General features: G+C 35.6%; 1 protein-coding gene across 1 annotated transcript in view; it reads right to left on the reverse strand.

The window, feature by feature from the left end:
- Axn (protein axin) overlaps positions 1-25,446 on the reverse strand; it is a 228,954-nt gene that overhangs the window by 48,620 nt on the left and 154,888 nt on the right. Inside the window, exons 7-8 of the mRNA XM_090377779.1 lie at positions 8,568-8,896; positions 8,378-8,470 (exon numbers count right to left, since the gene is read on the reverse strand). Of these exons, the coding sequence (XP_090233905.1) occupies positions 8,378-8,470; positions 8,568-8,896 (422 nt within the window). The remainder of the gene's footprint in view (positions 1-8,377; positions 8,471-8,567; positions 8,897-25,446) is intronic.

A 25,446-nucleotide genomic window follows, 5' to 3' on the forward strand; every position in this document is an offset into this window, starting at 1 on the left:
GCTATAGTTGCTTGAGGACTTCTTAGACAAGGGATATGTGTTATATATGGACAATTTTTATAATTCTGTTGCTCTGACGAAATTGTTGTCTGCTTGAAAAACTTATGTGAAACAGTATGCGCCAACAGAAAAGAAAATCCAAAAGATTTGGATTTGGATCCAAAAGATTCAATTTTCTCTTTGCAAGAGAAAATTGAAGAAAGGGAAAGTTGCATGGCAGCAAAATGGCCCTGTTGTAGTATGTAAATTGAAGGATAAAAGAGAAGTTCTCACTCTTTCTAACAAACACGTTGTTGAAATGGTCAAGGTACGTAACAGGAATGGAAAAATTTCAATATAACCAAACATAATTTGAGATTACAATTGTGGAATGTCAGGCATTGATCAATCAGATCAAATGCTCTCGTATTATTCAGCGCTAAGAAAAACCATCAGATGGCCGAAAAAAAAATTGCATTACATATTTCAGACACACACACACACACACACACACACACACACACACACACACACACACACACACACACACACACACACACACACACACACACACACACACACACACCATATACATCCTTTTCTTTCAAGTTACAGGTTCCACCATAAAATCTCGAATATTCAGAGAAACAACATTCACTGAATCTTTGATTGGAGAAAAAATTCTAAACGTCCCAAAGAAGATTAGGTCTGATGTGAAATTCATTATTTAGAGGCTATACCACCAACTAAAAAAAAAAAAAAACACACACACACCTGACCAAGCCGTGTTGAGTATGTACAAGAAATAAAACACGCTGCAAAACATGCTATTATTGTCCAGTGTGCAAAGAGAAGTCAGCTCTTTGTGTAGAAGAATGTTTCAAAAAATATCACAAATAAACAATATCATTTTCATGAGTTATAACAGTACACTTTTCTTTATGTATTTGAATAAAAAAAAAATAAATATATATATAAACACACACACACACTTAACTTATTTATGTTTTTAAATTGTTGTACTACTTGGGAGCATAAGGTTTGTGGTGACCCAACCAACCCGCTAGTTATATTTAAACCTAGCACTGGTTAATTAGTTAGTTAGTTAGTTATTTGGTTTTTAGGAGCATTAGCAACTAAGGCCATATTGCTCCGGGATATGTGGTGGTCATTCCCTGGCCTTTCTGCATCCTCCGTATTTGGTGGTGACGGGCTTGAACCTTGGTCTAATCAAGAAGCGTGTGCTACGCACTGCTGCTCCTTCCCACCTGGCTACGGAGGCGCCCCTAGCCCTGGTATGGATAACTTTACATATAAAATATAAGATACATATAAAAATATAGGATACATATAAAAACAACAAAATTAATGAAATTTGAAAGAAAGATTTAAACCTAAATGTATTTTGACACAATTCCAACACACACACACACACACACACACACACACACACACACACACACACACACACACACACACACACACACACACACACACACACACACAAGTGATAAAAAAGAAAGTTAATAGCTATAACGACAGCAACTGTAACTAATATTTATGGGTCAATGCAGTTGCAAGCAATCATGCAATACACCCATAATGTATATAAAATATTAAGGATAATAGAAAATGATAGAAAAAGTAAATCAATCAAATAATAATACTTTCAGGGACTTAAGAAAACGGGGAAAAAAAAAAAAAAAAAAAAAAATCACTTTTTACCCACAATCTAGATGACTTCAACTGGGGCCAACCACCCAGACTGAAGGCAAAAAGAGACAAGAGGTTCTCTGTTTCTGTAATGATCAATATATGCTAAGTAATTTGAATCTAAACCAAATATAGACCAATATAGGCGAAATATAGCAAATAGAAAGTTAAGAAATTTAAGAAATATTAGAATCAAAAGTAAGAAAATATAAGTAAAATATAAATGTAAGCATATATTAATCATCGTTGACCCGACAGAGAATGTAATTTAATGATTAAAATAAGATTGATTAAATATATAATATACACACTACATATTTACCGTATCTAAGACATAATGTAATAGTTGTCAAAATAATGTGGTGCCCCCTATGTGATGGATACGGTACAAATAAATATAAATAAATAATTAATCAATTAGCTAATTAAATAGCCAATCAAATTTAAGTTAACGCAAAGAGAAACATGCAGATAGTAAGAAGAAAAACTAAAGGAGTAGGAATAATAGAACCTGAACTCCACAAAGGTGAAAAATAGTGGTATAGATAAGAAATAGTTTCTCCTACGTCCTCGGATTGCCCTAATAATTTCAGAGAAATAAAAATAAAGAGTGTAGGACAGCTTAAAGACATTGCAAGATATAAATTGTGGCTCGGGTATGCCCAGGATCGCAAACCCGTTCCTATAGTAGGACCCCGAGCTGAATTTGCATGTTACCTCAGCGTGAACTTAAGTGAATTTAAATGAATTTAACAATATGTATAAAAAAAAAAAAATTATACACTGTAATTTGCAAGCCGGTGGGTATAAGTTTTCTACGCCGTAAGACACCAAAAATGCAAAGTGTATCCTATGTACATATATACATGGCACTAAATATGACAATTATATTGAAAATTATGTTGAAACAATGGGTTCGGAAAACAAATTTTTGAAATTAATTATGCTTATTGCTTTGCTGAAGTGATATTTCAGGTAAGCGATAGGGAAATTATTATTAATCAACTTGTACAATGCTGTTATGTTTGCTGAGCACTTTTTATTATTATTGCAAATATAAGCAATCCTCAGACATTGCGAAAATGATATTAGCATGCACTCATTTTGATATATTAGATCTCCAGTTTGTAAGGCTGACTACATTGAAATTAGATTAGTAAAATAATAAGGAGTTTACCTCAATATAGTACGTAGAACACTTCCGTATGATACCCTCCAGAAATTAAAACGGAAAAAAATTTAATTTCATTTAAAAATGGAAAAGAATAACTAAAATATCCAAAATGATTTTCCTTCCTGAAGCTTCAGGAAGGAAAATCGTTTTGAATATTTTCGTTAGATTCTTTTAATTGCGTTAATTTGATTTTTAATTGTTTGAAATTGATTTGAATTGTGTTAAATTGATTATTTAATTATTTATATTTTACTCTAATGTACCAGTAAGTTGTCGATTTTTTCGTTTTTTCCGTTTTAATTTCTGGAGGGTATCATATGGAAGTGTTCTACGTACTATATTGAGGTAAACTCCTCTTATTATTTTACTAATATTATTATCAACGTAGAACATATTGAGTATTACAGCTCTGATTCATACTATCTAATTGAAATTAAATGGATCTCTTTTATTATATACATTTACGTCTATATTATTATGGAATATTTCTATATGAAGATCCAGGTAATTTGCTATAGTATCGGAACTATTAGTTTTTCCTAATACAAGTTCTTCTGGATATAATTTACTGTAATCCTGGACAAAATGTGGACAATTAAAAACACATAGATCATCTACGTATCTGTATATAAGTAGGTTATCTTGGAATGCTCTTTCTGTATAATATAGATAAAGGTTTGCGATTATGCTTGATGCTGGACTTACCATAGGGGTGCCAGTCATTTGCAAGTATAATGATGTTCCGTCATATACATAATTATTAAAGATGCATAAATTTATTAGAGTATCCCAATAGGTTAAATCAACCTTTACATCATTTTTATTTTCCAAATATAATTTCTGGAGAACGACTTTTAAATTATCAAGATTAATGCTCGTAAATAGACTGTTAAAGTCAAATGTTTGTATTTGTTGAATATTGTTATTTTTTATTGCATTTATAATCGGTAAGTTATTATTTATTATAATAGCTTTATTTAAGTTATTTAATATAATTTTAAGTAACTTTTCTAATGTTTTTCCGGGAAATTTAGCACAACTATTTCTACACGATGTTATGAATTTGAAAGCAATAGGTGATTTATGAAATTTGGGTATGTTATTATACTTTAACTTTAATTTTTTATGCAATGCAATTAATTTTTTGATTATTATATTAGAAGAAGAAGATGGGTTTTTTTTTTTTTTTTGCATTTTCTTAAGTCCCCGAAAGTATTATTATTTGATTGATTTACTTTTTCTATCATTTTCTATTATCCTTAATATTTTTTATATATATATATTAAGGATAATATAAAGAACCATTAGAATAAGTAAATAAATCCAATAATAATACCATCAGGGATCTAAGAAAACGCAAAAAAAAAAAAAAATATATATATATATATATATATATATATATAAAAAATCGCTTTTTACAGACAATCTAGATGACTTCAACTGGGGCCAACCACCCAGAATGAAGGCAAAAAACGACAAGAAGTTCTCTGTTTCTGTGATGATCAATATATGCTAAGTAATTTAAATCTAGCCAAATATAAACCGGAATAGGCTGGATGTAAATCGAAAGAAGATAATAAAAGTTAAAAAAATTTAGAAATATTAGAATCAAAGGTAAGAAATAAGTAAAATATAAATGTAAGCATATATTAATCATCGTTGACCCGACAGAGAACGTAATTTAATGATTACAATAAGATTAAATATATAATACATACTACATATTGACCGTATCTAGGACATAATGTAATAGTCGTCAAAATAATATGTGGTGCCCCCTACGTGATGGATACGGTAAAAATAAATAATTAAATTAACGCATAGAGAAACATGCAGATAGTAAGAAGAAAAACTACTTACTATCTGCATGTTTCTCTATGCGTTAATTTAATTATTTATTTTTACCGTATCCATCACGTAGGGGGCACCACATATTATTTTGACGACTATTACATTATGTCCTAGATACGGTCAATATGTAGTATGTATTATATATTTAATCTTATTGTAATCATTAAATTACGTTCTCTGTCGGGTCAACGATGATTAATATATGCTTACATTTATATTTTACTTATTTCTTACCTTTGATTCTAATATTTCTAAATTTTTTTTTACTTTTATTATCTTCTTTCGATTTATTTATATTCGATTTACATCCAGCCTATTCTGGTTTATATTTAGTTAGATTTAAATTACTTAGCATATATTGATCATCACAGAAACAGAGAACTTCTTGTCGTTTTTTGCCTTCATTCTGGGTGGTTGTCCCCAGTTGAAGTCATCTAAATTGTCGGTAAAAAGCGATAATATATATAGATATATATATATAAAAAATATATATATATATATATTTTTTTTTTGGCGTTTTCTTAGATCCCTGATGGTATTATTATTGGATTGATTTACTCATTCTAATGGTTCTTTATATTATCCTTAATATTATAGACATTATGGGTGTATTGCATGATTGCTTGCAACTGCATTGACTCATAAATATTATTTACATATTAGTTACAGTTATTGTCGTTTTAACTTCCTTTCTTTATTTTTTATCAATAATTATATATATATATATATATATATATATTTTTTTTTTTTTTTTTTGTGAATAAATTTTCTGTTTTCTGAAGCCATGGTTGTTTTTTCATTCCAGAAGCCCACTATCCATCAGTTGCATGTATTTGCTACAAATATACTCGTAGCTTTGCCTGAAAGGCAAGTCATAGTTAACTCGTATGTGGCGCCCTGGGTTAGATTGCCAAACACAAGTTAACTCGTATTTGGCAGTCAATGTGTTAACCACTACATCCATTACTTTCTGTATTGTGGGAAGCTCTTCTGGTTCATTTTGGTTTTTTTTTTTTTTAACCACTTTGTTTTGCAAGTGATGGAGCACTAGGCGGTACAAATATCGGAGTAGCAGCTGACAGTGTTTCTTGGCCGGATTTTTGTGACCTCACTAAATAGGTTGCAATGGGAGCAAATGACACTCTTGGTGGAACAGTCCTATCAGTTTGCATTCCAATAAAATGCTTCTTCCCTGTAACTTTCTCAGCATAAGTAGGCTTATTGCTATTTACCGGCTTCACTGCTCTCTTGGCAGGATATATGTTCAGCTTCAGTCTCCATTTCTTTTTCTTCTTTTCATCTTGGTAATTGATACTTACAGGGTTTGGAGCAAACATACCATCATTTCATGGTTCCTTGTGCCAGATCTAGCACATGCAGGGACACCAACAACAAGCCATTGCAAGTGTTTGTATGGTCTGGCTGGGCAATATAGGTACCTAGCTGTAATGGAATTAGGAGATGTTGGCAAGTTGAAAGTAAGGATTGGGTTTCTAGTGGGTTATACATCACCCTCCACCCCAAGCACAAACATTCACTTTACAGCTGTCACTTCTCGTGGCTTTAGTTCAGAACAGATTTCTTCAAACAAGATGATCCCATTCTTTTCCTTCTTCAAAAAGATCCAATTCTAAGATCATGCAAAATGAAATGAATGCAGGAGGGACACCATTTTGTGCACTAGAATGGTGATCACACTAGCATCAGTGTTGCCAACTGTAGTCAGTTGAAAATAGCTCAAGGCAAAATAGATAAAATCCTATATTAACAATGAAAAAAAAAAAAAAAATTTTTTTTTTGTAGCTAAAGAGAATTTAAATGATTGGTGTATATTTTCCGAAAAATTAGAGGGGCGGGGCACATGCCCTGGTGGCCCTACCCTGAATCCACCACTGTACAGAGATATACAATTGCACTTTGCTGGTAGTGGCCAGTGATTGAAATGTAATCCTTTTGAGAGTTCATAAGCACTGTCCAGTTTGGTATAAAAATGAAATGAAAAAATAAATAAATAAAAAATTTAGGTATATCAAATTTAAACACCACATTCTTCAATATATCTATGAGTAATTACTTCAATACGTGGATCTGAGGTATATTGGATTAAAGAGCAACATTTGGAGTTTCACAGTTGGTATAATATTCAAAAGAAACGGAAGTTGGCATAACATCCGTTTCTTTTGAATGTTATGCCAACTTTGAAAATAACATTCAAAAGAAACGGATGCAATTTCAGAATTTGTTTTTCTTGAGGGATTCATTACTTTGTCTCCTTTCAAAACGTCTTTTGGATGATGAAGAGGATTTAGACATGAGTCGATACCCACTCACACTCACCACTCCAATATTTAGTTTATGGAAAACGGTTTAATAAAGGATCAGGTCTTACACGTTTTGGATGCTCTTGTAACTTATTTTAAATAGACTTGTTAGAGATTGCCATTCTAAAAGCCTATTTAAACATTCATTCAGAATTCATATACACAACATGCTTTAAAATCTTTTTTTTACTTCAATGGCATGCATGACTTGAAACTGTTTAAATCTGTTTTCTTTTAGCACTCATAGGTAGTTATAAAAATCACCAAATGTTCATCCACTTTCACGGAATATTAATGATTTGACGAGGTTTGCCTATTAACACCAATTAGGCCAATCATAAGAGAAACAATAACACTAAATGCAATAAAGTTTTTTTAAAGGAATCCCTCATGATTCCAGGTTGTTCAGAAAGAAAAGGATATTGCTTGGAACCACTAGGGAAAGAACAGGATATAGCTTGGAACCACTTTGATTACTGTCACCTGTAGCAACTGAAAATGCCACATATTTAAAATTTATCAATACCTCTTCTTTCTTTCTCTGTGCAATTTCATTAACAAAGTCTGCTGTTTTGTTCATCGGTAACTGTATTGTTTGCTATTTCTAAATGAAGTACAAGAAGCAAACAAGCTACATTTTAGAGATTTTGCAATATGTAAAAAATCTTGTACATATGTTTTCAGAAATTTCAATTGTATTTGTTTAAAATTTTACTCAATGACATCATTGATTTGCTCCACATCACACAAGCGAAAAAAAAAAGTTGCGCTTTACTGAGAACACTTATTCCAAGTTACTATTTTTAATTTCATGAAATTAGACAAAATTTGCCAAATTTTAAGAAACTATGTCTCATACGGCCTGCATGCTCCTTCATGTGGCTTACTTTTCAATTTACTACAACTGACCCAAGTATTTCCAAACATGTTAATCTAATTCGGTTGCACTGATTCAGGTGACCTAAACAGTATTTCTGGCTGGTTGGATTCTATTTTCCCCTTTGCCAACCACATTAGAAAAAAGAAAGTTTGGATTTCTTTATTATTATTTTTTTTTGTTTTGTTTTGTAACCTCACCTCTTTATACACAGCAAGTTATCTTCTTTTGTTCATTTTTGTGTGCGTACGTGCGTGTACGAGCAAACAGTAATACAGTTAGTTAATCTTATGGTATCATTTTGAATATGCAGAAGGAGGAATAAACAAATCAGGAAGGACAGACACGTAAAAACTTCCATCTTCACTCCTTCTAAATTTAATAGCTAAGTGTTTAAGAAATAACTTTTTCATACTGGATTAAATTTTAAGATTATAAAAAAACAAAACAAAAAACATTTACCTTGATTTACCAAGTACAGGAGAGGTGGAAGAGTGAGATGATTTCTTATGCCGAGATGATTCCTTTTCATTATTCAGAACCCAATTAACAACTCTGTAATAAATAATTAATAATGTAAATTTATTTAAACTTTAAGGTCACAGCAATTTAACTATCAAAGTGAGTTAGGAGAAGCAGAAATGAAGCGCACCTTACATGTGACGACAAATGAGGTAATGGATCACAGACTACACTAACACCACTGTCTACACAACTGCTGCTCGAGTCGGTTGCCAAAGTTTTCTTGCTGTATGACCTTCGTGTAGTTTCCTTTGAACGCTTTTCTTGGTGATCATTACCATATGCCGTATACTGCTCTAGAGGAGTTTTGTGCATCTGCGATGTTAATGTGGCACCATTGACACAGTGATGAAAGTGCTTATGAATATGTACTGGTTGTTGATGTGGAATATAAGATGGCTCATTTTCTGGTGTGAAGTCATGAACTGTTCCACTGTCACTTGAGTACGTATCCCGATCCTGAAATTTAAAGTTGTTTGTAAGTAACATCAAATAATCAGTAACAGAAAACATTTGATGCTTGTATGAATATTAGGCTATTGGCTAAGTAATTTGGATTCACATGAGTTGTAATAAACAAAATTGCGTATAGAGTGTATAATAATTACCTAATATTATTTGAATGATATAGCTCTAAGCCACTGTTCAATCTCAGAAAAAAATGACTATAGGTTATTGCTAATTTTGGGAAATTTACATCCTCTAACTTCAGTGCTGACTATTTATATATATATATATATCTCTAATTCACAGTTATGAGCCTAATGAATCATGTGTGGCTTCGTCCCTTATCATGCCAAACAGTTACACCAAATCACTGTAGTTTTTAATTAATATATTCCACCCCTTTTTACATTTTTAATATTTTAAAGAAAATATACGCCGAGTGATCACTGAATTATGACCACCCCCATGAAAACTGAATGCAACCCATTGACCACGTGAGGTACGAGAGTGCGCAGTTAGTCGACCTACGTAGCATAGATAAGGTGTCAGTGGTTCAGTAGGTAGTAAAATTCCGAGCGTGATGGGTAAAAGGAAGGATTTATTGGACTTTGATAAAGACCAGATTGTGGGTGCGCGACGAGCTGGTGCCTTAATTTCCCAAATGGCTGAACTGGTGGTGTGCTCAAGAGCCACCATAGTTAAAGTGTACTAGAATTGGCATCAAAATTGTCAAACAACAACGCGACGGCAAAACTGCAAAGGTCAGCGAAAGGTTGATGTTAGAGGTGAATGCCGGATCCGACAACTCATACAGGCAAACAGGCACAGCACTGTTGAAGAAATGACTACCTAATACATCATCATGGGCTAACCCATAACAATATCTGGCATGACCATACATTGCATGCATGGGCTATGCTAGCAGACAACCACAACAGCATCCTCTCTTAACCAAGGTTCATTGGCATAAAAGACTTGCCTGGTGCAAAGAGCATTGGATGAGTCATGTTATTTACTCCACATCGTGGATAGTCGTGTACAGATTTGGCATTAACAATGTGAGGCTCTTGATCCATCATGCTTGGTATCAAAAGTGCAGGCCGGTGGAGGCAGTTGTATGGTGTGGGCATGTTTCACTGGCAGGAACTTGGACCCCTGGTGCATGAGGAACAACATATCAGTGGTTTCTGCTATCGTCAACTACTTGTTGACTGTATACACCCCGCTATGTTACACTTTTTGCCAAATAGCGATGGTGTCTTCCAAGATGACAATGCGCCAAGTCATCAGGCACTTGATGTGCAGGAATGGTTTGAGGAACACAGTTCTGACTTCCAGTATATTGAGTGGCCTCTGAACTCTCCCAATATCAATCCCATAAAGCACTTGTGGGACAGTATAGAAAGGCATATCAGGCATCTGGATACACCAATCACCTCCATACCTGCATTGCTGACTGCTTACACACAGCTTGGTTGGCCATACGTTCTGAACACTTCCAACATCTTGGTGAATCAATGCCACATCAGATAGCTGCTGTACTGAGGGCAAAAGGAGGACCTATGAAGTATTAGGTAGGTGTTCATAAAGTGATCACTCAGTGTATATTTTTAAAGGAAAACTACTAAACTGAAAGTTTACTGTGAGAGTAAGTAATCATTTTTAAGTATTCTTTCGTTTACTGTGAGAGTAAGTAATCATTTTAAAGTATTCTTTCATTTACTTTCTGGCACAATACATCACTCATAGCAGTAACATTAACTGTTACAGATTTTCCAATGAAATTCAAATTAAAAATTCCTTCTCATTTACAGACATCAGATATTATCTGTCCAAGTTACTGAGGGAAAAGGCAAATCATGTTATCTAATGGGTATTTTATGCAGAATCCCTTGATGATGTGGCCATATGAAACCATAAAAAAAGCCATTTGATAATGGTGACCCTGAACTATGCCATGCAGTAATTTCAAAATAAGTAATGGGTGTGGTAAAGGCTTTGGGAAACTTTCCAGAGGAAATCGCTGTATAAGGTAGCCAATATCCTTAGCTTGGCTTGTACAGCAGTAATGAACTTGAATAGGAACCAGAACATAACTTTACAAAACATCAGACAAGATTCCGACAGCTGATAAATTATACATGATGGTGGTTATAGATCTCTTGTACAATGCGAGTAAAACTTCATAACCATTGTGAAATAACAAAATATATAGCATTATGTAGCAGAATCTCCTTGGGGGTCTAAACAATAATGTGAACTTCATCCTTGCAAATGGCCTTTTGAAAAGATCAAAAAAAGACAAATTAATGGCTTCTCAAAGTCAAACTCTACAATACCCTTGCACCCCACCATAACTTGCTTTGGCTGCCCCAGTAAGTATATATTCTGGTGTGAAGTTTATACAGTATTCCAGGTCTCCTCTACATCTGCTCTTCATGAATATCTAAAAGAAGTTAACACATGCTGTGCATTGTGCAAAACAGCTCTGCAAAGAAGGGAGTTCAGACTTCATGAGTAAATAAAAATGCCTATTTCTAAATATTGGAGCATGTTTAAATAATACAAATTTTATGTTTAATGATACAATGCACAAGCAGATGTGTGGTATAGCCTTCCAGTCAATGCCCATACTGCTAACTATGCAGGTGCTGGAATTAGGATTAGGTGTGTGGGGTTCATTAAATTGAGGTCCAGAAGCAGTGACATGTTGATAACATTTTCTCAATAATTCCCTGAAAACACTGACAGTGCTATTTTTTGAGCCAAGTTATTTAAACAGACTAAGCCCCCCTCCCCTAACCCCAACATCACTCTGGAGCTTGAAAGTAATGAGAATTTTTTTTTTTTTTTTTACTGCACGTACACTGATGGCAAGGGGCCTACTAACCATTCCATCTGTCACTGATAAGCATATAAGGACAGTACTGCATGTACACTGATGGCAAGGGGTCTAGTCACAATGCAGGGAAAATGGGAACAGAGTACATACAAGTTTAAGTGCTTGTAACATGTCAGCACGTACAAAAGAGTGTCTATACCAAGCTTGACATGTCTTGCATTTCATTCTACCTGAAACTGAAAGGGACAATATCCAGAACATTGAAACAGACTAATAAAGCAAAGAACTGCTTTGTAAAAACTATGTGATTTTCCCTTTAGGTTAAATCCTCAATTTTGGCCTCCGGAACTGAGGTTAAGAGATGGGAATGTTCAGGGTTTAATGCAAGCTACACTTACAAAAACAAAATACATTCCAATTCTAGTTTGGCACTGGCCAAATATACAAGGTGTTTCAATTAAAAGGCACAAGGGCCTCTACCTTGCTTATTTTCATGCTTAGGCTATTTGAAGTCTGGCCTTTTTTCATCATATTTGGGCTAAAATTTTTGAATTTTATGTTAAAATTGGATTGTGTTATTGTTTAGATTTTACAATTTCTTAATTTAAATTTTGCCTTCAGCAGCTTTTTTTTTTTCTCAATGGGAAAGTTTTACCTGGTCCTTAGTTTAGTATAAAAACATCACAGATGTACTTCTGCAATATATTTAAGAGTAAACATCCCATTGTGTTTCTGTTTTATTCTTCAAATTTAAATCAATATTCATTTCAGAAGTACAATGTCTTAAAACTAAACTGATGATGGGGAACAACTTTCCCACAGAGGAAATAAAGCAGATCATTAGGCAAAATTTAAATCAATAAAGCATAAAATCTCAATAGTAACAATCCAATTTTAAATATCAAGTTCAAAAATTTCGGATAAAAAAAAAAGTCCAAATGATAAATAGCCTAAACCTAAATTAAGTGAGAGAAATCCTATTGTCTTTTAATAAAAATATCATGTGGCTGGAGGGGCATGGAATATGTTGTTGTTGTAGTAGAGTTTTAAGTAAATCAGACACTTAGACCATTTTGTGCTGTTGTATATTAAATTAAGCTTGTACAAATGTGTATTCATGGTTTGCATATTATGCAGGCTAAAAAACCTAGAATAATTCATGAGGGGGGGGGGGTTGAACCATATCCCTCTGCCTGAGATCCGGTAATTACAGCTTTGACTGAAGATGACTTTAGAAATTCCTCCAGTCATAGATGGGAATAGAACCCAAACCTTTAAGTAAGTGTGATGGCGGCTAAACACTACACTGTCATGGAGGATGGACACCAAACAGATCCTCGCTTTGCTTTCATTATCAATTACGATTAAAATGAACATTGTCACCACTGGTTTAAAGCAATGCTCATCTGCAGTGAGGGGCACCATAAATAGGTGGTGGTGGGAGTGTATCTTTGAATCATTTAGATAGCTGCCATTTTTGCAAAAAAAAGAGTGCTTCCCAAATAGCAGTTTTCAGAAAAAGCAGGAGGTTGTTTTAAAATCCATACTGCACTAGAAATTAAATTTCACTGACATAATACAATTTTATATTAAAATTTTCTTCAGGATTGTTTATTAGAACAGTATTCTTTAAAACATTAGCTTACCTAAAATTTTTCTATCAATGGATTTTTGTTTGGATAAATTTATTAGACATCAAGTGATTCTGACTGCTTCAAGAAAGATACAGTAAGACTTTGCTCTCTTCAAAATGTCAAGTCATATTTTTGTTCATAACAGTGGCCCTGATATCTAGACTTTGCTGTAAAGAGCATTTCCAAATGCTTCACCTAAAGGAGATCTGAACTCAATTTTTCTTTTTCTAACCTGGCTGGACATTCTCTCACATTCAGCACTTCTATGAGGAACTGCGAAAATGCCAAGCATTATTTGGGATAATTTGTTATATTTCAAGATACTAAAAGGCATGACTACCAGTTGGACAAGAAGTAAGTTTCAGCATAGGCAGAAAATAAATATGGAGATATGGATACAAGCCAATTACGATATACTACATTCTCACCTTGATATAGCCTTATCATAATATCAATAGCCTTAGTATACTTATTAGAAAACAAAGGTTTAGATAAGAGATGAAATTTTAGGGTAGAATGCAAAATAAAGGATATTATCCTAATAAGAATAATTCCACTGGTACAAAGAAGATAATAAAACAGTGATCCAACGAAAGAATAGAGATTACACAATCATCTTATTTAGCATTTATATAATGCCAAACAATAGGCTGAGAATGGCTGTGCTCGACAGAGAGAGAGAGAGAGAGAGAGAGAGAGAGAGAGAGAGAGAGAGAGAGAGAGAGAGAGAGAGAGAGAGAGAGAGAGAGAGAGAGCGCACAACGAGCTGCCTACACAGCTTCAGGCCACACAGTATTAGTAACGGCCGCATGGTGCAAGAAAGCCTATGGCTTATGCTGCACCATCCAAAAAAAAAAAAAAAAAAATTCCAAACAAAACAATGATAAACACAAAAATAAATAAATAAATAAATAATAATAATTAATAAATAAAAAATAATAAAATTAAAAAAAAAATAAAAAGGAAATTAAACCTATCATCCTATGCGCTTCCCTTACCCGAAAGTACTATCCAGATGACCTTTGAATTTCCCCAAACTGTTGGCATCTACCACCCATGAAGATGAAGGCAACTTATTCCAGTAATTTATAACTCGCTGGCTAAAATAAAACTTCCTGCAGTCCAATCTAAACATTTCCCCTGATAACTTGAATTTATGTCCCCTAGTTCTAGCATCATTTATAATCTTGAAAATTTTGTCCTCATTCATTTTACTGATGCCTCTCAGAGCCTTAAACACCTCAATCAAATCTCCTCTAAGGTGTCTAGTTTCCAAACTCTGCAACCCACATATTCGAATTCTTTCTTCATAAGGACACCCTTTTGCCGATCTCACCAGGCGAGTTACCCTTCTTTGCACCCTTTCAAGAAGCTCAATGTCTTTCTTTAGGTGCGGTCTCCATACTTGAACACAGTATTCCAAGTGTGGTCTAACATAAGACTTATATAATGGGATTATCACGTCCCTATCTCTACTTGCAAAAGTTCAATAGATCATCGATAGGACACCATGGGCCTTCCTTGCAACCTGTTTACAATGATCAGTGAATTTCATGTCTGACCATATCGTAACACCCAAGTCCCTTTCCTCCAGTAATGGGTTTAGTTGAACTCCACCAAGTGAATAAGTTTTTTTGGGATTACTGTTTCCCAGGTGTAATACCTTACACTTTGTTGGATTAAAGCACAGCTGCCATTTTTCTGACCATTCCTGAAGTCTATCTAGGTCTCTCTGAAGAAGCTCAGCTTGACAGTGATCATTAACTACTCTACCAATTTTAACATCATCTGCAAATTTAGACATCACTCCCTCTATCCCTTCATCAATGTCGTTTATGAAAATTAAAAACAACAGTGGTCCTAATACTGATCCTTGGGGAACCCCACTTCTTACATCAACCCAATCTGAGGAATAGCCATTTATCGCAACCCTCTGCCTCCTGCCCTGAAGCCATCCTTCTATCCATCTAAGGATTTTCCCAGTGATTCCAACCTGTTCCAGCTTATAAAGCAACCGCTCATATGGGACTGAGTCAAAAGCTTTGCTGAAATCTAAATAAACAATGTCGAAATTATTCCCTAAATCCAGCTCGTGAGTGACCCTTTCGAAATAGTTTCGAGTGACCCTTTCGTATGAAGGAATGGGTAACACTGCATGCACTTAAAATAAACCATGTTTCTGTCCTTGCATTTTCCTGTTATTATTTTCAATTTTATTTATTTTTTGACACAACTGCTAGGAGGTTAAATTATCACTTCCATAATTTTCCTTACCAGTGAAATCAGCCTGACCAGTCTGTAGTTACTTGCTTAATAAGGTGAGGAGCAGAAATTATCTAACATCAGCGATGGGTTTCAAAAGGGGTGTGAGCTATGAAGTGTCACAATTCTATATTTCTATGTTCAAGGCATTAAGAGTAACTTCAAAAATATACCTTCTTGACATATTAGAGAAGGTAAAGTAGTACCAGCCCCTTCAGCAGGATTCAGATAATGCCCAATGCCCATAACATCAAAAGCATGATTTACAAACCGTCGCCTGGTTCCTGGATGTCATAATGCTTTTGGAACAGCCACCTGATATCTTTAATCTTAACTGGCCAAAAAAACCTTCATATTGCCAGTCAGAACCTTCATATTGCCATTCAATATTTTGTTGGATACTGCTATATGCGAATTGAATGACTGATTGAGGGATTTCTGGTGCAAGAACTGTTTCTGCTGCTTGACTGGATAAATTGTACCTGGAATGTTGTTTGTGACATTATTTATGATTACCTGTATTTTCGATTCAAATTATCTTGGAATAATTTCTAAGAACCAAAATATGACTAAGCTTGTTTGCTAACATGACGTTCTGTTTCATACTATATTGCAAAACATGATTTCTTTATGGAATTGAAAAACTTCAGTTACTTCCTCACTATTTCCCAATACAGTTTGGGAGTTAATAATGATGTTAGATTAACTGTTTGAAAGTTTAGGTGTAACTAAAACATGACCTTCAGCAACGTAGGACACTGCTGAAGGTCTTTTTGTTGCAAGCAATGAGAGCAGCTAAAATGACTGTGCCATATTCTTAAACACTGCTAGTATAGGCTTTAGGGCTAAAAAGCCTCAGACTGCAGGAAGAGTCTACTGTCACATAAGTTAGTGCATTAGCATCATTAGATAACATCTCATATTGTTTAGACAGTATGAATCAGAGCTGTACTACTCAATATGGTCTACATTGATAATAATATTAGTAAAATAATAAGAGGAGTTTACCTCAATATAGTGCGCAGAACACTTCCGTATGATACCCTCCAGAAATTAAAACGGAAAAAACGAAAAAAACCGACAATTTACCAGTACATTAGAGTAAAATATAAATAATTAAATAATCAATTTAACACAATTCAGATCAATTTAAAACAATTAAAAATCAAATTAATGCAATTAAAAGAATCTAACAAAAATATTCAAAACGATTTTCCTTCCTGAAGCTGACAACGCTTTTCGACCGTATGTCATGATCACAGGAATGAAAATTACCGAATCGGGTTAAACCTGATACTTAAATAGAGATTATTTGTCTTCGCGCATGCGTGTAAAGGTCCACACATCAGAGATCAAATATGGCCGCCGAACATTAACAGAATTCTCGTGTAATTTAATTTCAACGGTTTCTGCAATTAATAGTCGCGTATAATTACGTTGAACGTTAAGTATTTTGGCCTCATTAAATAAAAAAGTATGTTTTTCGTTAATGGCATGAAAGGCTAATTCTGACGCTGCTGAACGAGAAGCACGAACTGAGGCTTCATGTTGATTTACACGAATATTAAGAGAAAATCGGGTCGAACCTTGATAAGACGAGTCGCAATCACCGCAAGAAATGTTGTATACCAGATCATTAATTTGTGTTGCAAATGCTGAAAGAACCAAGCGATTGTTCAGTATAGTGTGTAACTTCCGTATTGGCCTAGCTACAATTTTAAATTCGGCATCTTTAAAGAATCTGTTAAGCTGTTTGTGCAACTGTTCAACGTATGGGACAGAAATAAAGTATTTTTTGATATTACTATTGTTGATTGGTGTAGTATTTTGTATCCTATCCTTAGCTTGTATCCTAATTCGGTTTATTGTGGTAATGGAATAACCCCTGTTTAAGAATCTGCTAGTTAATATTTGTATTTCTGAGTACAAAGCAGAATCCGTCGTTGAATATTTATAGGCATTAAGAAATTGATTAAAGATAATCGATCTTTTGTAGGTGAACGGGTGATAGCTATTATAATGTAGAAGCATACCGGTGTTTGTAGGTTTTCGATAGATGCTAAATTGTATTTTATTCGAGTCCCGTGTAAGGGTGAAATTTAGAAAGTTTAATGACTTTGTATCCGTATCCTCCCTTTCCAATGTAAATTTGAGTCTAGAATGAATATTATTAAACGAATGTAAAATGTCTTGGATAGTATTACTATCGGTAATAACTAGAACATCGTCTAAATACCTCCCATAGTATGTGATACGGGTTCGAAAAGGTGTCAAACGTATCTGCTCAATCGTTGAGAGATAGATCTCTGACATTAAGCCACTCAGGCTCAAACCCATTGTTAATCCAAAAATTTGTTTGTACACCATGTCTCGAAAGGTGATGTAGTTAGCCTCAACTAACAGTTTAATAAAGTGAAAAAATTTCCTTAATAGGTAGCTTCGTATAATTAATCAGTGTCGAGTTTTTATTTAACATATCCCAAATAATATCTAATGTGTATTCAACGTTTACATTCGTATATAATGAGGACATCTAGTGAGAATAAATTGTCATTGTCGCTGAGTCTACAGTCTTTAAGCTTATTAAATAATGTATCGTAGTTCTTAATCCCAAATTGTATTACCTGTCTAAAGGGTTTTTATAATGTTATATACATGTGTGGCTAAGGATGAAAATGCCGAGTTCCTGTAGGAAACAATAGGTCGAATAGGAAACCCAGTCTTGTGTAATTTTACCTGATCGAAAAGTGCAGGAATATTCAACAACGGATTCTGCTTTGTACTCAGAAATACAAATATTAACTAGCAGATTCTTAAACAGGGGTTATTCCATTACCACAATAAACCGAATTAGGGTACAAGCTAAGGATAGGATACAAAATACTACACCAATCAACAATAGTAATATCAAAAAATACTTTATTCCTGTCCCATATGTTGAACAGTGGCACAAACAGCTTAATAGATTCTTTAAAGATACCGAATTTAAAATTGTAGCTAGGCCAATACGGAAGTTACACACTATACTGAACAATCGCTCGGTTCTTTCAGCGTTCACAACACAAATTAATGATCTGGTATACATTTCTTGCGGTGATTGCGACTCGTCATATCAAGGTTCGACCCGATTTTCTCTTAATATTTGTGTAAATCAACATGAAGCCTCAGTTCGTGCTTCTCGTTCAGCAGCGTCAGAATTAGCCTTTCGTGCCATTAACGAAAAACATACTTTTTGATTTAACAAGGCCAAAATACTTAATGTTCAACGTAATTATACATGACTATTAATTGCAGAAACCGTTGAAATTAAATTACACAAGAATTCTGTTAATGTTCGGCGGCCATATTTGATATCCGATGCGTGGACCTTTACGCGCATGCACGAAGACAAATAATCTCTATTTAAGTATAAGGTTTAACCCGATTTGGTAATTTTCATTCCTGTGATCACGACATACGGTCGAAAAGCGTTGTCAGCTTCAGGAAGGAAAATCGTTTTGAATATTTTCGTTAGATTCTTTTAATTGCGTTAATTTGATTTTTAATTGTTTTAAATTGATCTGAATTGTGTTAAATTGATTAGTTAATTATTTATATTTTACTCTAATGTACCGGTAAGTTGTCGATTTTTTCGTTTTTTCCGTTTTAATTTCTGGAGGGTATCATACGGAAGTGTTCTATGCACTATATTGAGATAAACTCCTCTTATTATTTTACTAACATCTCATATTGTAAATTATTTCACAAGTTGCCTACCATGTTATCTGACTACTTAATCTGAGTGTCACAAGAACCCAGAGAACTGTTTTCAGGGCTATTTTGCCCGCTCACTGGTGAGTGGGTAGGTACTCAATGGTATAATGGCTGACAACCCAGTTGTGAATTAATTTCACAATATGAGCCAAGTGGGTGGGGGGGGGGTAGTTTAGCCCTAAATCCTACATGTATTAAACTACAGCTTTAATACTACATTAGTCTGTTACTGACAATTTTTTTTAAAACTTGACCTGAGCAATTGGTATCAAAGGCTATAGGGAAATAATTCAGCAGATCTGATAGACCTTTTTCCTTTCTCAGAGAAGCTAGTAATTATTTCATGAGGTCATCTGTCTAGAAAAAGTATCTTCTGGGTTATATATTTATAAATGAATATAGTAGGACCGGCTGAGATTATTCATCTAGTTGTTTTTTGATTGTGTAATGAATTTCATCAGCCCCAACTATAAAATGTTTGGTCTGTAACACAGTTTTCCTAAGTTCTAATGTTGTAAGTGACAAGTAATGATGTTCACAGGGGTTTTTTTTTGGGGAGGGGGAGTTTAAATTAACATTTTTAGCCTCATCTTTGTGAGTTCTGAAAGCAACTGCATAACAGCTAGTAGCAGATATATTGGCAAAAGTTTCATCCATCATATTAAGATTATCTGGATACTAATCATCTTTCTGATCTTGTTTCACACAATTTTTGCTGGTGTGAAGCTGGTTATGGTGGATTTAAGGTTTAGCTGAGTTGCTTTTTTGCATACTTTCTATATTTTCCTGGCCATTGCTCTAGATTTATTTGAATTAAGTCATCGATTGTTTGAGATTTGCATAAGAGGTTTCAAGTTTTATTTCCCTCATCATTTAGCCTGTTGAAATTCAGTGTTTCACCACATTCTGGATAACGACAGATATTAGACTATCTTAATGTTGTCTTTTCAAGCTGTCAAGCTGCTTGAAGAATATTTTCTCTGACATGTCACTGCCACTATTCTTGTTTAAAAACTTTGTGATCTAGCACTGCCAGTGTACTCAAGCCTTCTCACTCTGTATGCCTATTTTATAGGGTTTTTTTTTTTTTTTTTTTTTTTTTGAAAATCCCAAACTCGAAAGGTGTTAGAACTTATAGCACTCAGCATGTACAAGGTCTACGTTGAGAGAACAAAACACACTTGTTGACATTAAGTTAAGTAAATTACGCCACAAAATGTTCCAATTCATCCAGCACTTTTTGATACTATTGCACATATGACTACAAAACAAATTGGAGAAGAGTAACATTGTAGGGAAATTGCTGCTCTTCTTGGCCTGATGTTATTAGTAAAGTTCCCAGGGTTCAGTGCTGGGCCCATTGCCATAACATCTAAATTTGCAGATGATACAAACATTGGGGGGGGAAGAGAGAGAGAGAGAGAGCTAGAGGATAATTGTGTAGTCAGATATGAATTCTCTGAGCAGTCCAGACAGGCTACTAGTAGTCAACTCAAGGGATTTTGCCAATGATATACAGAGATTTTGCTTGCAGGGTTAAGGAGAACTATTCCATTGTATGAAGCAATGGTCAGGCTACACCTTGAGTATTACAGGCTTCATTTTAGGGGGATATTAATCTGCTGGAACAGGTGCAGAGAAGAGGAATGAGTTGAGTATCAGAACAAAGGAGATGCACTTATCAGGAAAGGTTTCCATTCTGCAAATTGCAGTGTCAGGAAACTAGGCTCCTGAAAGGAGATCTGCATGAGGTTTTGAATGGATTAAGCAAGCTCAATGTTGATAGCAATCTTCCTATTGCACAGATTACACAAATGGGAGGACAATTCAAATTGAGGAAGGAGAAGGATAGTCAATCGTTGAAACAAGCTTCCACCTATTGTTGTGGAATTGGATAGTTTGAATAAATTTAAGGAAGAATTAGATTAGTTGTCTGTAGGACAGACAGGTGATAATGGGAAGAGTAGTTTTTTTTTTTTTTTTCCCTTCCCCTCTTTTGCTGTGCTGTATTTGCTTTCTTGCATTATTTGCCCCTACTAATATTAAATTAGACTTGAATTTCTGTAGTTGGTAATTTTCAGGAAATACATGTGAAAACAAGTTGTTCTAGAGAACAGAAGTAGGAGGAATAAACAAGGAAGTGAAAAGTTGGTTATGCAAGTTTGAAGTTGGACAGTAAATGGATGGTTACTGGTTGGGGGGGGGGGGGAGAGAAATTACAGAAGCCAGTTAAGACCAGTGCCCATGGAAGTATCTACAGAAAATGCTTGCAGCATAAATAGATCATTTATAAGACCAAGAATGGAAAGACTTGGTAAGAGATGGATCCTTAATTAATCCGACTCCCTCTTCTGAATGGAGTCTAGAAGCATGATAGAGGTTTTGAGGGCACCACTCCAGAAGTGGCAACAATATTCCATGGTAGAGCAGATTTGAGATTTGTACAGAGTGAGCAGTTGTTTAGAATAAAATTGTTGAGAGCAAAAGAGAAAATCCAGCTTTTTTAGATGCAGAGGAAACAATATTTATGATGTACTTAAGCAAAGAGACAGATTAGAAGTCAGGGTAATCCCTAATAGCAATCTTGTCTAGAAATCTAAGCATCATCAAAGATATGCATAGGAGCAGTAGACTCTTAAATTATCTTTGTCCCAATGGGGAATTACCTGGATATCAGAATGTAAGGAATTGGTGGTGGATATTCTAATAGTTGAAGCTGTCTATGTGGGGAAATAGAAGGCCTCTGTAGCCGAGCGGTCAGGAGCGGGAGTGCACTAGCATACGCTCTTTGAGTAGACCGGGGTTCAAGCTACTAACTGCTGAAAACGGTCAATCTGCCAACCCGCAATGGACCAGCGTGGCAGATTATGGTCCATTTCCCTCAGCATGAACTGTTGAGAAGGCTTCTATCCTGCAGTGGGTTGATAATGGCTGTGCTTTACCTTTTATGTGGGGAAATATTTCTTAAACTGGATTTGATTTGATTTGATTTAGTGTTTACTGGCGCAAAAACAACTAAGGCTATACTGCGCCAGGAAATGATTAAAATAACACTAAAAATGAATTCTGGTAACCTTTAAAAAGGTTACCTCGTCAAATTATTTATATATATATATATATATAAATGTATAAAAGCAGTATAAGTTTAAAAATAAATGATCCAATTTATATATGTGTGTATATATTAATAGCTTGTAAAAACTTAAAAACTGCTCACACGTGGTCGTTGTCTGATAAAATCTGACTGAGTGTATAAGGCTCAGTCGGATGAGTAAAAGCGGTAAAATATATATTGCGAACATAGGTAAAATTAACGCAATCTATTAAAATATGCTTTATTGATAAAATGGTGTCACAAGACTCGCACATAGGAGGGTCATCAGCCCTCAGCAGAAAAGAATGTGTCAGATGACTGTGTCCTAGGCGGAGTCGAGCAAGAACAACTTCCTCGCTCCGATTCCTGCGCAGAATAGACTGTCATGTTTCTATTACAGGCTTTATTTGATATAATTTATTTGTTCTCTGTCTCTGCCATAGTTCTTGCCATTGGGAATATATCTTTTTGCGTATTATTTGCCTGTAGTCTGTATAGGGGACTGACAGGCAGCGATTATGAGTGGGTGTTGCTGATTTCGCTGCAGCGTCAGCCAAATCATTTCCCTTTATCCCAATGTGGCTAGGAATCCAGCAGAAGCGGATATCAAACTTGCATTCATGAAGAGAATGTCTCTTCTGCTGAACCCGACAAAGAACTGGATGAGAATTATATCTCGTAGATAATAAAGCCTGTAATACACTCAAAGAATCAGAATATATTATTGACCTTTGGAATTGACAAGTTCGAATGTGATCCAAGGCTAGCGCTATAGCATACAGCTCTGCAGTGTATATGCTGGATTCAGGAGGAATCTGCTGAGATATTATAGTGTCCGGAAACACAGCAGCAGATCCTACGCACGATTCAGACTCCGAGCCGTCTGTGTAAATGGGCAGGAAGTCTGAGTGCTCAGCTTGGTGTGCAGAGTAGAGCTGCTGGTAGCCAGATGATGAGGTCTCAGACTTTACCCATTTCTTAAGGGAAAAGTCGCACGGTGGGGGATGAGCATGCCAGGGTGGAGTAGTTTCTTTTACTGTTTGTGCCACCTTGTCTACCATGATGTTAAACTCTCTGATTAGCTCTTGGACACGAATACCAAAAGGTCGGTTGGCAGTCTGACGGGTATTGTACAAGTTTTCCCATCGTGGCTCAAAAACCGATGTCCACGTAGGATGGTCTGGCAGGGATTTCAACTTTAAAGCATAGTTTAAAGCCAACTGCTTACGTCGAAGGGATAACGATGGTTCGTTTGCTTCGACGTATAAGCTCTGGACAGGAGATGTTCGAAAAGCTCCAGTAGCGATACGGATAGCCTGATGGTGGACAGGGTCTAGCCACCGGAGGACACTATCTCTAGCTGAAGAGTATACCTGGGACCCGTAGTCTAATTTGGGTCGTACAAGTGCACGGTAAAGCCGTAGTAGGGTGCATCGATCTGCTCCCCAACGCGTTGAGGAGAGAGAGCGGAGGATATTGAGTCCCCTCGTGCATTTTGTACGAAGTTGACGAATATGTTTGAGAAAAGTCAACTTTTTATCAAACACAAGTCCCAAGAATTTTGTGTCTGACACTACTGGAATAACATTTTGTCCGAGCCTTAATTCAGGTTCAGGATGAAGATTACGCTTGCGACAAAAGCGTACGCAAACGGTCTTCTCCGGCGAGAACCTGAAGCCATTACCAAGTGCCCAGGAATTAAGGCGATCAATGGATTTCTGCAGTTGTCTTTCAATAACCCTCATGTTGCATGACTGACAAAATATGCTAAAGTCATCAACATAGAGGGCACAGTTTACAGTTGGAGGAAGTTGTTCTGTGATGGAATTGACTTTGATGGCAAAAAGCGTGACACTTAATACTGATCCTTGTGGTACTCCCTCCTCTTGGCTGAAGGAACGAGAGAGTGAGGATCCCACACGAACTTGGAAAGATCGATTGGCTAGAAAGTTTTTAATAAAAATAGGGAGTTGCCCCCTAAGGCCAAGGCTATGCAGATCTTTTAAAATGCCAAATCTCCAAGTTGTGTCATAGGCTTTCTCCATGTCAAAGAACACCGACACCAAGTGTTCGCGTTTTAGGAAAGCATCCCGGATGGATGCTTCCAATCTAATAAGATGGTCCAAAGTGGACCGGTTCCTTCGGAAGCCGCACTGGATGCTGGAGAGAAGGTCATTTGATTCTAAATACCATATTAAACGAGAATTGACCATTCTCTCCAGGATTTTGCACAGACAGCTAGTCAGAGCAATAGGACGATAATTGGTGGTAACTTTTGGATCCTTTCCTGGCTTAGGAAAGGCAAGAACGATTGCCTTTCGCCAGGAATCCGGAAACTGCCCCTCAGTAAAGATTCTGTTATACAGAAGGAGCAGACAATCCATAGATTTTGGTGAAAGATGTTTAATCATTTCATAATGGATGCCATCTGGCCCAACAGCACTTGCTTTGGAAAGAGCAAGGGCTCTTTTCAGTTCCTCTATAGTGAATGCCCCGTTGTAGGGATAGAGGCCCTTGGTCTTAAAATTAAGTGCTTGCTTTTCCAGTTTATGTTTAAGGACCAGGAACTCTGGGGAATACGAGGATGTTGCAGAGATGTTAGAGAATGTTTCCCCAAGAGCATTGGCTATTGCAGTTGGATCTGCAATAGCGCATCCATTATAATCTAGGAGTGAAGAAGGGTGGGATGTATATTTTCCCTTCATTTTCCGGATTTTATCCCAGACTACCTTAGAGTTGGTAGACTGGTTAATAGATGATGTAAAACGGATCCACGATTCCTTTTGACTCTGACGACGGATGTAGCGTGCTTTGGCTCGTGCACGTTTGAAGGCTATAAGGTTGTTCGTGGTAGGATATCGGCGAAATATACCCCACGCTTTGTTTTGAGCCTTTTTTGCTGCTGTGCATTGTGAATTCCACCAAGGTTTGGGAAATGGTGGAAACCGGGCAGATGTTTTTGGAACAGCATTCGCAG

This window comes from Mastigoproctus giganteus, chromosome 7, assembly GCF_048544385.1.
Source record: "Mastigoproctus giganteus isolate SK-2022 chromosome 7, ASM4854438v1, whole genome shotgun sequence".
Taxonomy (NCBI): Eukaryota; Metazoa; Arthropoda; class Arachnida; order Uropygi; family Thelyphonidae; genus Mastigoproctus; species Mastigoproctus giganteus.